Genomic DNA, 12509 nt, shown 5'->3' on the forward strand with positions numbered 1-12509 from the left:
CGTTGTGGTTTATTAGTATTATAATTGATGTTTATAGAGAATCAGAGTTGATCAGTCAAACAGACCAAAGTTTGGGGAGCACCATCAGTACACACTGACACTCTCACCCAAAGTCAGCGGGGAGCATGCTGTGACAATGCGAGAGATTGCGTGATTTCCGAAGACGAAAAACAAGGCGGCGCCCCTTGCATCAATTTCAATTTCAAAACGCCGCTATTACAACATAAAATTTATCTTTAGTCTTTTTCCTTTTTCAGTGGCGGATGGTTGCTTCGTTCTTTTCTCTTTTGCTTCGCTAGCAGCGGAAGCTCATAGAGAGCCACTTGCTATCCATGCAGCTACGTCAACACCAACTCGTGTCATGGAGGATCCGAGCCATCACGTTGAGTTGCCGCTGAAGAGGAAAAAAACTGATTCTTCCACTTTAACTGAGGATTTACTTGATTCGACAGAGATACAGACGAGTGTCCTCCTCTCAATCGACAATAATTTTGATTATGAATGATTTTTTTCTTTCAAACAATTCGGCAGCTCAAAGAATTACCCCCAAAATACATCCAATCATCATCAGCGACCGGGTGTGAATGTCAGTGCGAATGGTTATTTGTTTATATGTGCCCTGCGACTGGCTGATGATCAATTTGCGAAAGTGTCTGAACTATTGCTTGTCTTTACTGTTATTACAATTGTATAAAGACAAGAGTGTAATGGATTTCATGAGTAGGTAGGATCATTTATACACTGGAATCCGCAGAGTTTGAAGGGAAACGTAAATTGTGGTCACTGATGGTGTAGTGGTACATTCGCCTGACTTAGGTGCAGGCAGCATGGGTTCAGTTCTCACTCAGTGACGGTGTGAATGTGAATCTGAATGGTTGTCTGTCTCTGTGTATGTGCCCTTCGACTGACTGGCGACCAGTTCAGGGTGTAGTCTGCCTTTTGCCCAAAGTAAGTTGCGAAAGGCTCTAGCGCCCCGCGACCCTGAATACGATAAGTGGTGTAGAGAATGGATGGATGGACGTAAATTGTGCAACTTACATGATTTTCATGAAGCTGTGTATGTCTTATCGTTATGTAGTTTTGGATTTACCATTATGCAAGAAGTGTATTTCAGTGGGCCAACACCATTTGCGCTGTCAATAAGGATTGCTTTCACTATGATGCCTAAAATTTTAATACCTTCTGGAAAACAGGTCTTTAAGCATATTTACCAATATAAAACCAAGGCAACATGAAAAAAAATTGCTAAATTAGATTTTTTTTAATTGATCAAATTATATGAAAATGACCCATATGTACGTCTACATTTGATGTAACTCTAAACAATCAATAGCAAGGAATGTGGTAAGGACAAAGACATTAAATATGACGATGATGGATACCTGGGAACGCGAGGGTCATGCCAGGTGCTGACTCCAGTCTGTGTGTGCAGGAAGTAGACCTGGCCCTGTTGAGTCGTTCTTTGCTCTAAGAAAAGACAAGATTTGTATTAAAAAGGGCATTGAAAGAGGTGATGAGTCTAAAGCTACCATCGTCTGCCCCTGATTACAGAAAGTATGAGTCAGTTAGTGCACTTTGGAGAGGGAGAGGTCTGTTTACAATTAATGAGATGGATAATCTGTTGGAATCATCCATCCAGCCATCCATCCATCCATTTTCTGAGCACAGTTGACCAAAGTATTTTTGTTAAGATGGCAATGTATCCAATAATTCATTTTGAGCCCTAGCCCAACAGGATAGGCACATTAAAGAACTTGTGCATCTTGTTGCCCTATTTATAACTTCGGGATGGTGTTTGTATTTGGATCATCACCCACTGGGGAAATGTAAAGTAATGGTGACATTCATGCTGAAACTAATAATATGAAGCTGTACCATAAACAAATAAGCAAGCCAAAGACACCAAAAGGAGGGGGTAGGGTTTCAACGGCTTGTAAAACCTCTGTTGTATCATTTTTCTGCCTCTGTAGTTCAGAGGGTTCAGTATGAAAAGAAAGCACATCGACGAGCTGCTGAGCATCAGTGACTCACTTTGTCCAACCTAGTCCAGCGTCACACACAGCAGGGCATTTCAAAGGGGGGCACACATCCAACAGCAGGGATCTCGTTTTGATGTGCATCCCACGTCTATGAGACGCACAAAAATGAGCAGGGACGAATGAAGCATATTTAATCTGTGTCCTTTGACGCGTGATTTAAGACTCGCCCTACGTGCGTGCGTGTGTGTTGGTGAAGAGCTTCAACACACAGAAAATCAAAAGTATGAATCCTGTCTTGGTGCTAGCCAATCAGAGGCAGAGTGGGGCAGATTATCCTTCCACGCAATGGAAACGGGAGTTTTTTTCTGGACTTGATCCATTTTCATTGTCGTGGTAACACCCGCCGCGCTGCTCACGATGCAGCAAGCCGCTGGAAGAATGCCGTTTGCTCCATAGATGCACACAACTGGGACAAAGGGAAAGTTAACTGTTTGTTACATTCGCGAGCCTGTGAGCTAATGAGCTAAGGGCTAGAGCTAAAAAGCTCTCTAGACTGCGGCGACAGTTAAAATGTCCGCACTCGGAATGTGTGTCTGTTCCCCACATAACACACACACACACGCGCACGCACGCACATGCACTCGCACGCACGCACGCGCACACACGGGAACGTTAACTTGTTTATCAGAATCAGAATCATCTTTATTTTGCCAAGTATGTCCAAAAAAAACACAAGGAATGAACCATTATGAACCAGAACCACAGCGGCACACGTTATCAATATTCAGGCTGTAGTTGACTTCAGCGAACTCATTTTCAGCGTCATTTGATTGACTGGTAAAGGTCTCACATCACAGTCCAGCACCTTGACGCGGGCCTTATTTTACATTTTATTTATCCTTTATTTAACCAGGTAAAAGCAAAGAGACATAAAATCTATTTTTCAAAAGCCAAGAGGCAGCAGAAATTACACAGTACATAACATGACAACAATCATACAAATAAATATAAAGACTAAAAAATAACTGATATTAAAATCTATGGCATCTGATTTAAAAATAGTGACAAAGCCCAAATGCTTTCAAGTACGTTTTTTTGTGTGTGTTTGTTTTGTTGTTTTAATTCATTAAAATTTGGCAGGCTTTAAGACATTTTTTGGGACTCTTTATTGGGTAAATGACTGTATACCTATGTACCAAATGTTTAATACTTGTTGAAGTGCACTTTTTGCGAACAGCCCGTGTCTAATTTATTCATATTTTTTATTTATATATTATATATTTTATTTATTGTTCTACATTACAATGCCAATGTTCGATGTTCTTTTGAATTGAAGTTCATTCTTCTTAAAAAAGGATGTACTTGTATTATTCTACTCTATAATATTATATCAGTGGCATGAAAAAAACAACTATCATTTGTGATAGTTTTTTGGAAAATATATTGTGCTTAAAAATTTGCTATCAAAGCAGGCTGAAAGATAATATATTGAGAGAAAGAGCAATGTATAACACAAAAATATTGTACAAATTGTACGAATAAAAATATGCAATATAGTGGGACCGCGAAGCAACAACCGTTATATCACAGGAGAATTATTGCATCTGTACTCTGTGATGATAAATTGCAGGGACTCATTGTTTCCAGACGTGCATCCTGGGACTCACAAAGTCTCAAGTGTAAAATTATCAAAGCAACAGTGAAAAAAAAATCTCAGTGACTTTGAAAGTAGACACACATGAAACCCATCATGGTCTCTAAACCAAGCAGAGATAGCCATGCTCATGTGCGTGCCTGTGTGTGCGTGCGTTTGAAATGCAAGCGCTAACGTACTCGAACCTAAGTTTTCGGACGACTGTTGCTTTACAAATACAGAAGGTTGAGCGGCATACATGGATATAGTTCCAAAGTCTAACGCCACTGCGACGATGTGGCAACATTTTGGATTAAAGCCAGATGAATGTGGAGTTGGAGCCGCTCTAGTACGACAACAGACAGTCAATTGACAGAACACTTTTGAGACATAAAGACATTGACAAAACAAAAGCAGTAAAGGGTTGCTAGTTATCTGGTAATGCCAGTACATTTTTTTATTACAATTGTGCAAAAAGATGCAGAGTCCTCTAGCACTTAAAGCAGTTCGAATGACTAATATTATTATTGGTTTTCAATATTTATGAACAGAGTTGGAGTCCATTTTATTTATAATTTTTATTTATCGAGGATATTTTATTTATTGTTCTACATTTCAATGTCAATGTTCAATATTAAGAATTAAAGTAATTGCTCTTAAAAAGGATATACAGTGGAACCTCGTTTTGACGGAGCAGATTTAACGGATATCAGAAGGGCGCCGTGAGATGTACAGTGGGTACGGAAAGTATTCAGACCCCCTTAAATTTTTTACTCTGTGTTATATTGCAGCCATTTGCTAAAATCATTTAAGTTCATTTTTTCCCCCATTAATGTACACACAGCACCCCATATTGACAGAACATCCATCCATCCATTTTCTGCACCACTTATCCTCACTAGGGTCGCGGGCGTGCCTATCCCAGCTTTCTACAAAATTGTTGACATTTTTGCAGATTCATTATAAAAGAAAAACTGAAATATCACACAGCCATAAGTATTCACACCCTTTGCCACTCATATATTTAACTCGGGTGCTGTCCATTTCTTCTGACCATCCTTGATGGTTCTACACCATCAATTTGTTGTGTATATGTAATACTACAATGAGGCGATTAAAGTTATTTATGATTTCAGTGTTTTTTAAATTTAAAATAAAAGCACTTTAAACATAAAAAAATTACGTATGACTGCACATATGTACAGTTGTGCTCATAGGTTTACATACCCTGGCAAAATTTGTGAAATTGTATTTATTTTTTTATAAATATGATGACTGAACAACAACCATCATTAATTTCTTGATGGTTATGTTTTGTTTTATGATAATGCTTTTTTTTTTTCCATGCTTGACCGTTTAATTTTAATCCTATTAAAATAAAATTAAATGTGTTTTGCCTGGCCCTTCATGTTTTCTTTAAAGAATTGTACCCATCTTACAAATTCTGCCTGGGTAATCAAACATGAGCACAACTGTGTGTTTTCTAATTTACTAAATAAAAGTAGGGCTGTGAATTTCAAAATAAGAGCAAGTAAATTAAAAAAGTATTACGTGTTCAAATAAAGAGCTTAACTTCAGAATAATTCTTAAAAATACAGATAATACTTAATGTTTGGACCATATGGGTAGAAGCAAAATCATGCATTGTAAAAACGCATTATACATAGGTAGAAGGGTTTTTCAGAATTTTGAGGTCAACTTTGGGGGTGCGTATTATACATGGGTGCACATTACATTATATATTATATGGGCTTGGCTGACTGTGACAATACAATAACCTTTTTTGCATACTTTGGCTTACACTGTAACAAAGTGCACTTTTTTTTGTGTGTGGTTAATGCTATAAACATACTGCTTGTTTGTGTACTGTTTAAGAAAAAAAAAACTGACTGAAATAATACTACAACTCAAACAGTGACTCAACTTTTACACAGAAATGTACTGTTCTAAAATCTTTCCAAAAAGGTTACAAAGCAATTTCTCAAGCTTTGTTAGCGATTTGGGAAATTGTGTGCTCACACGCAATATTCACTCACATTCTGTGCATCTCTGGGGGACTCCCTGTACATAAAACTTAGTGGCGCCCTACTCAGAACTATCAAAAATTCTGCCGTTACAAAATAATTATGTTCAGTTTTGATCAAGACCATCAGAGATGTATTTATCAAAGAATACCAACTCATACGGAAAAGTATTTCTAATATTTCAACTCTGTTGCAGAGCTAAAGGAGGTAATTTAGTGGTCATAATGCTGTGGCTGGTTTCTGTTTATTTTTTTGAATGGGGCAAAGAATTCCATACTATTTAGTAATTATAACAGAGACGATTGTGTGTGTGTGTGTGTGTGTGTGTCTGCTGTCTCTCACCATAACCCTCGGGCAGGTCTGGAGGCGTGTGCAGGTGCGTTCGACTCATGTAGTTGCGGTGCCGTTGTGATCGCACACGTCTCTCTTGGAGTCGCTGCTCTCCCGGTGGGCCACTGGCCTCCGCCCCGTTGATGGGTGTCATCACCGGTGTGTTCTCATCCACCACACAACTCAAAGGACGTCCAGATGGGCTGGAGTACTCTGAAGCTGGCCTGGAAGGGACCAACAAATGTATTACTGTTTTTATTTTCACTTATGCTTTCATGACTATTTTCTACATATGCTCCACTTATAAAAAAATAAAAAATAAATGACCTCAGAACAAAAACAACACTTGATATGACTTTGAGGTAGGCTGACAAATGTAAAGTATTTGTAGTGTAATTTTTAATTGGTTGTGTAGAGTTAGGATTAAGTTAATGGTCAAATATAAGTTTTAACAAATATACATTACAATGGTGCATTGCAATACGAGTGATGTGACTTATGAGTTTTTCGAGATATGAGCTGTTGCTCGGCCAAGTTTTAGCTTCGAATTGCAAGCCCAAACGTTTCCATTCATTTGAATGGTGAAATATGTTTTAGTGTTTGTTTGGAGATAAGAGCATGGTCATGGAACAAATTAAAATTGCATCTCAAGGCACCACTGTGCAGGTGTACTTGCAATGATGGTACAAAGATGTGCTAATGTGCGCTTAGAAATGCATGCATTTTTTCTTGTACTGGTGTCTAGACAAACACACAAAGCATTTAATTACTGCATTATCATCCCTCAGAAGACAAAGTGCACTTCATGGTTATGAGGATTTAAGGCATACTAGTGCTAAATAGAAGGTTCTCACAATACGGAATTTTTAGTGCGTTTTTGCGCTACTTAAGAGCAGGATGTCGACAGCAGATATCTGATAAGCAAACACAAACACAGACTGGCTGGCTTACTGACACTTGTGTGTGCAACAAGTCTGACCACTGTCTGGCTGTCCGCAGCAACTGACGCCTGGGTTATCGAAAACCTCGGACCCCGTCTGTCAACCCACCTCCTACTCACGGTTTCCTCCTCCCATTTCCTCTTCCTTTCTCACTACACGCTGCCTCATTTTCTACCACAGCATCACACTAACCAACAGAACAATCTGCTCATTAAAAAGGACAAAGAAAAATATGATATGAAAAGAAAACAAATTTTACTTAATAAAATACAAATAAGTGTGGTAACAAAACTTGATTACATTACGCAATTGCCTTTCAATACTTCCAACCATTTCATCACTCATCCTCCATTAAAATCACTGAATCTCCCAAACACAACATCCTCTATTTTGTTCACTATTCACATTTTTCTTTTCCATGGAACAACTTACCTTGCTTTTTGGTGGCTACTAGAACAGTGTAGAAAGTGCAGCTGAGGTAGATACTTTGTTTGCTTACTCCCTGACAGTTCCACTGATATGAGTCAAGAAGGAAGGCAACAGTCATTCCGGCAGGAAAATGGGCCAAGTGGAACCTTGCTATCTGACTGGCTGGCTAACTTATTTGGGTATTGGTGTGCATGTGTGTGTGTTGTAGTAGGCTGGGGTGGAGTTAAAGGAAGTTCACTTATTTCCGATATTGTAAGGGGCAATTTTAAGTCAGTTAAATTATTGCTTTTCATATCAGCATGACAGATAAGATGTTTGTTGACATACTAAGTATTAATATTCCATTATTTTTTCCTCACTGGGTTAATGATGTAAAGTATCTAAAAATAATTATATAATTTTCATTTCGTTCCAAGTGGCTCAATATACAGCACAAAAGAAGCATGTGTACCTGGTGGGTCTCTCCCACTGTGTGGTGCGCGTGATGTGGTTCAGGTACTGTATTCTTCCAGAGGCTGTTCTTCTCTCTTCCCATCTGGTTTACATGCAAATTAAAACAGTTATTTTTTGTTGCATAGAAAATATTGGAAAAAAATAAAAAATACGGTTTGTGTTCTACATTGTATTTCCTTCAATAAAGCATTATAAAATTTAAGAAAATAATCTGGGAAGAGCTGGACTTAGAAACGGTAACTGCGGCAAGTTAGAAGTTCTTTTTGATGAACTTCTTGAAGAATACTGTACATAATGAGGCAATTTCTAATAATGTTACGACACACTGATTGTAAGATGGAAAACATTTCCGAAATGAAAATCTAGCTGTAGAAAAAAAGTTGAGAATAAGGACAAAGAGGTACTCTTCAACACATCAATGAATGAAAATACTTCTTTCCAATTTCCTAATATACTTAGCAAATGCTAATACATAACTCATAAACAAAGGTACAGAGAACACAGCCTTCTTACCCATCAGGTAAGTCGTTGTCAAAGAGACGACTGCAATCCACTACTGGCCCTCCGGTACCTATGCGGTCTCTTGACTGAAGACTTACTATACAAGACAAGGAAGATGGCAGATATACATGTTACACATTCCCTCCATTTTATAGCGTATAGCTAGGTTACACACAATGCCATCAATGCAAACGCATAATATTGGGAGGAAAAACAAGAAAATGTACAGATTTATCATAAGCGTGTTTCCTTACCAACTATCTGCCCTCTGACTGTATCATTGTCGTTGGGGCCAAGCTTATTGAGGTCCAGTCTCTGATCTGCGAGGGGTAAAAGGAGTCCCATTAATTCAGCACCTATCCAAATGTCACATAATTTCATTAGTATGTAATGGGTAAAAGTAAATAGTTTTAACAAGAAAAGTAATGCAACAGAAAGGGAAATAATTCATATTAAATTCAAAGGTAATACCTTACTTAAGAGCTTGACCGGCGTACTTAACAGTAATATAAAACCACTGAATAATAAGTTATATTTGGATAAATCTCATAATCGAACAAAATGAGTTGGAAGAAGAATCACCCCTCAGGGAACAGTACATCATTGTATTATTATGCCTTTCCTTAACATGCATGATTTTGTGTGTGTGTGTGAGATAAACACTTAAATAAATCTACAGCTTGTTCCAAGAAGTGTTTGAGCATCTGTACTTTACACAAGCCTAGACTAAACATACATTTTCTCCCTCAATAAGAAGCCACCAGTGAGACAGTACATTTATAGTTCTAAACCACAAGTGCTCACCACATCATTTAGCTCCTAAATGCTATGAACAATGTGCAGACGTACCGTACGTGTGTGCGTGTGTGTGGATGTTAATGAAAACTTCAGTGAAGGTGTGGCTATGTTTTTGTATGTGTGCATTAATGTTATGCTCCTCTGTATTTTCTTCTGTATGGAATATAATACAAATCAGCAGTCTCACAGTCACAGTTTGAAAAGCAATCTAATGGGGGGGTGTTTGTGTGCTCCGAAGTGAGGCAGAGTATGTTGAGGTTTGCATCTACAATGCAATAGGAAAAGTAGCTCAGTGTACTGCCAAATAGATTTCTTGAAATCCAGGACAACCCCATTTGGGTTTGAAGGTCTGTTTGTGTAAAAACTGAAACAGTTTTGTCCAATCTTGTGTTTGAGTTGGATGACAAGTGAGCTATGGCTAGGAATAAACCCTCTAGGAATCATGGAGATTCCAGTAATGTCGTGTGTGTGCTTTTACTTGTCTATGTATGTTTGCATCTTGGTCAGACCACAGAATCACTGTGGTTCACGTCTGCTGCACACTGGACAAGGACAAAGGATTTATGTGCAAACTGGTGTCTTGTAATTGTTCAAGCTTCCTGTGGCTCTGATTAAGTATAGTGTCTAGAATGCTGGCTATACAATAATGTGGCCAGTCTGGAGCCAGACAGGAGACTATTGTATCCGTTTCAGAGAATTGTGTGCAAATCTAATTTGCATGTCCTTTGGTACTGGATAGGTGACAGTATCGTATTCAACAAGCATGGTCATAAAACAGATTTGTGGCAGCAGCAATCGTGCTCTACCTTTGGAAGATTACAATCTGGACTTAATTAAACAAAAATGCCATAAGACTAAGAGGCTCTTAAACCTCCACTGCATTAATTCAGGGAAGCCTGGACAGTTAACTTTCTTGAAATTGTAACATCACAATTGTATGCCAACAGTTTTGTCCTGCTTTGACTTTGTGTTTTGCTGCTCTCCTTTAGAGATAAATGGCCCATGGTGTAGTGCAAATGGAAGTGATTTATTTATTTATTTTTTTATTTTTGTTAGTAACTTCCATGGCAGCATTGTACAGTACACTCAAACCTTGACTGAAGAATGAAGTCCCTGCTCTCCTTACAGGGTCATACTCTTCCCATTTAACATCATTCTGTATCCACAAGTCAGTCGCTTGATTGCAAAGCTCCAACATGACACCTACTGCTGAAGGCTCACTTCAATAGTTCATATCTCATTTTAGAATAAGACATTATTTTTTATATCTATGAATGTGGTATAACTATTTACAAATAATGAATAATTTCCAAGTAATGCCTAGATCAGACTACAGGATTTGAGCCCCGATATTGGCCCGATTAGCTATAGCAGCCAATTCCCCAGGTCGGCCAAAAATAATTTGTCTGGAACGACAAAAATTCTTGTAGTGTGACATAATCCACGACCAACAATTGGCCCTACGACGCCAAAATGAAATGTCTAGCAAGTTTGATTTTTTTGGGATATCTTCCGTGTAATGTGACATATCAACGATAACTCTCCGACTCTCTTGACATTGACCAATGGGATTGCGTATTGTGACCGGCGCATTGCCTCCCGTGCTTGCCGTTGTCAACATGCGTGCTGTTGTCACCATTTATTCACGAGCACAAACCAATGTCTACCGAAGCTTAAGAGCATGATTCGACGGGAAGCAGACATGTTTACGTACAACCGTATGTGCTAGCACTAGTTTGCTAGTCTACATAACGTTTTGTTGACTGCTTGCGAGCCTTATCGTATTAAAAGTATGTGAACATACCTCAAGCAATCCTTGAATGAACGTTCTCTCCCGAGCACCAGTGACGAACACCACATGTTTTTCCTCATTTTGTCCCCCAGCACTCACTCACATACACACACCGAAAGAAACAGTACATTGGCGCGGCGCAATGTTGTCGTCGTCGCCGCCATGGTACAGTCTGTATCCAGTCACGTTGACCGGTGACACGTTTTCTGCATCCACCTCTCCGACAGTGTTTGATTTGACAAGCTAAAGCCCAGTGATCGTAAAAGACGGGATACGGTGCTATCGGAATAAATGTCATGTAGTGTTGCCACTGTCTGCCTGAGAAATGGCAAGATTTGAAGGAAGTAGTCTGACATAGTGAAATCGGGAAAGACCAAATTTGTCTTGTAGTCTGATGCAGGCATAAGGAATTACTGATTTTAACACAGTTTCCTTGTAGTATTACTGTATCTGTTTGTTGCAGCAGTCACAGTCATCACAACTTTTTAAGTTGTGTTAAAAAAAGACCCGTTTTTATAACGATTAAAAACAAACCAGACTCTCAATATTTAGAAAATCAAAGAAGTACCTGATGTTATCATTCATAACTATCGGCAACGTAATTAAATACATATTGAGTAAACATACTGTATATCTGAATTAGTGTTGCACCAAGTACCGATACTAGTACTGTACCCTGGTATTTTGACGTCAAAAACAGCACTTTTTTTTTTTTTTTTTAGTACCGGTAGTAATATAGCTACGGCGCTCAATTCATACAGTCTCTTAAAGGCCAGTGCCCAAAAAGCCAACAGTCAGCCAATGACTGAGTGTCTTCCGAGAAGTTGTGTGCGCGCCACTGTGTGGGAACCCTGGAGAATCAAATGGCTTCAAACTGCCAATTAGTTCCTAGAGACAAGTTAGTATGCGTTAGCGTTAGCCACTGGGACATAAAGTCTGCAACTTACGAGACTATGTTAACAAAAGTCAGCGTTATACGTAGTGGGTTTTCCTGTGCTGTGATGCAAACTCTGCATTTGATGCACACCAGAGTCAATGTTACCAGCAGGATATTGATAGCATCGATAGCATGAGACGACACAGAACGGGTGCGCGCCGTACGGAAGCCCAGCTTGGAGCGCTCCAACCCAGATACAGGCTACACCCATTATCGGAGAACACTCCAGAAATCGGGCAGTTCGAAAATAATAAAAATCCACAGAAATGCAAAAGGAAAACCACTTACTGTCCAAATGGAGCAAAATGGTCCACTTTTTGAGTGTCGTGGCTTCTTACACAATGAATAAAAGCACTGCACTGAGTGGGTGCACAGTGTATTATTTGCAATGGGAGAAATCAAATGCTGTCAAATACAAGAATACGGCACACTAAAAACTTGAAGAAAAAACTTTGAAAGCTTGAAATACACAGTATTAAGTATGAGTTAACTAAAGTACGTACACAATATTGGCCAAAGTATTCGCTCACCCATCCAATCTGAATCAGGTGTTCCAATCACTTCCATGGTCACAGGTATATCAAATCAATCACCGAGGCATGCAGACTCGAAGCTCTCAGGAGCTCAGTGAATTCCAGCGTGGAACTGTGATAGTATGCCACCTGTGCAACAAGTCCAGTCATGAAATTTCC

The 12509-nt window shown here is 39.0% G+C and overlaps 1 protein-coding gene across 6 annotated transcripts in view; it reads right to left on the minus strand.

Moving 5' to 3' along the window:
• LOC133404348 (E3 ubiquitin-protein ligase SMURF2-like) overlaps positions 1-12509 on the minus strand; it is an 84440-nt gene that overhangs the window by 26895 nt on the left and 45036 nt on the right. For 3 of the 6 annotated variants that reach the window (XM_061680140.1, XM_061680139.1, XM_061680143.1), the window contains 5 exons: positions 8545-8610; positions 8303-8387; positions 7788-7871; positions 5979-6190; positions 1383-1467 (listed from right to left, as the gene is read on the minus strand). In XM_061680140.1, the coding sequence (XP_061536124.1) occupies positions 1383-1467; positions 5979-6190; positions 7788-7871; positions 8303-8387; positions 8545-8610 (532 nt within the window). Of the gene's footprint in view, positions 1-1382; positions 1468-5978; positions 6191-7787; positions 7872-8302; positions 8388-8544; positions 8647-12347; positions 12406-12509 lie in introns of those variants that run through there. The other 3 variants (XM_061680138.1, XM_061680137.1, XM_061680142.1) reach the window with 2 other exon arrangements.

The sequence above is a fragment of the Phycodurus eques genome, chromosome 6 (genome assembly GCF_024500275.1).
Source record: "Phycodurus eques isolate BA_2022a chromosome 6, UOR_Pequ_1.1, whole genome shotgun sequence".
Lineage (NCBI taxonomy): Eukaryota > Metazoa > Chordata > Actinopteri > Syngnathiformes > Syngnathidae > Phycodurus > Phycodurus eques.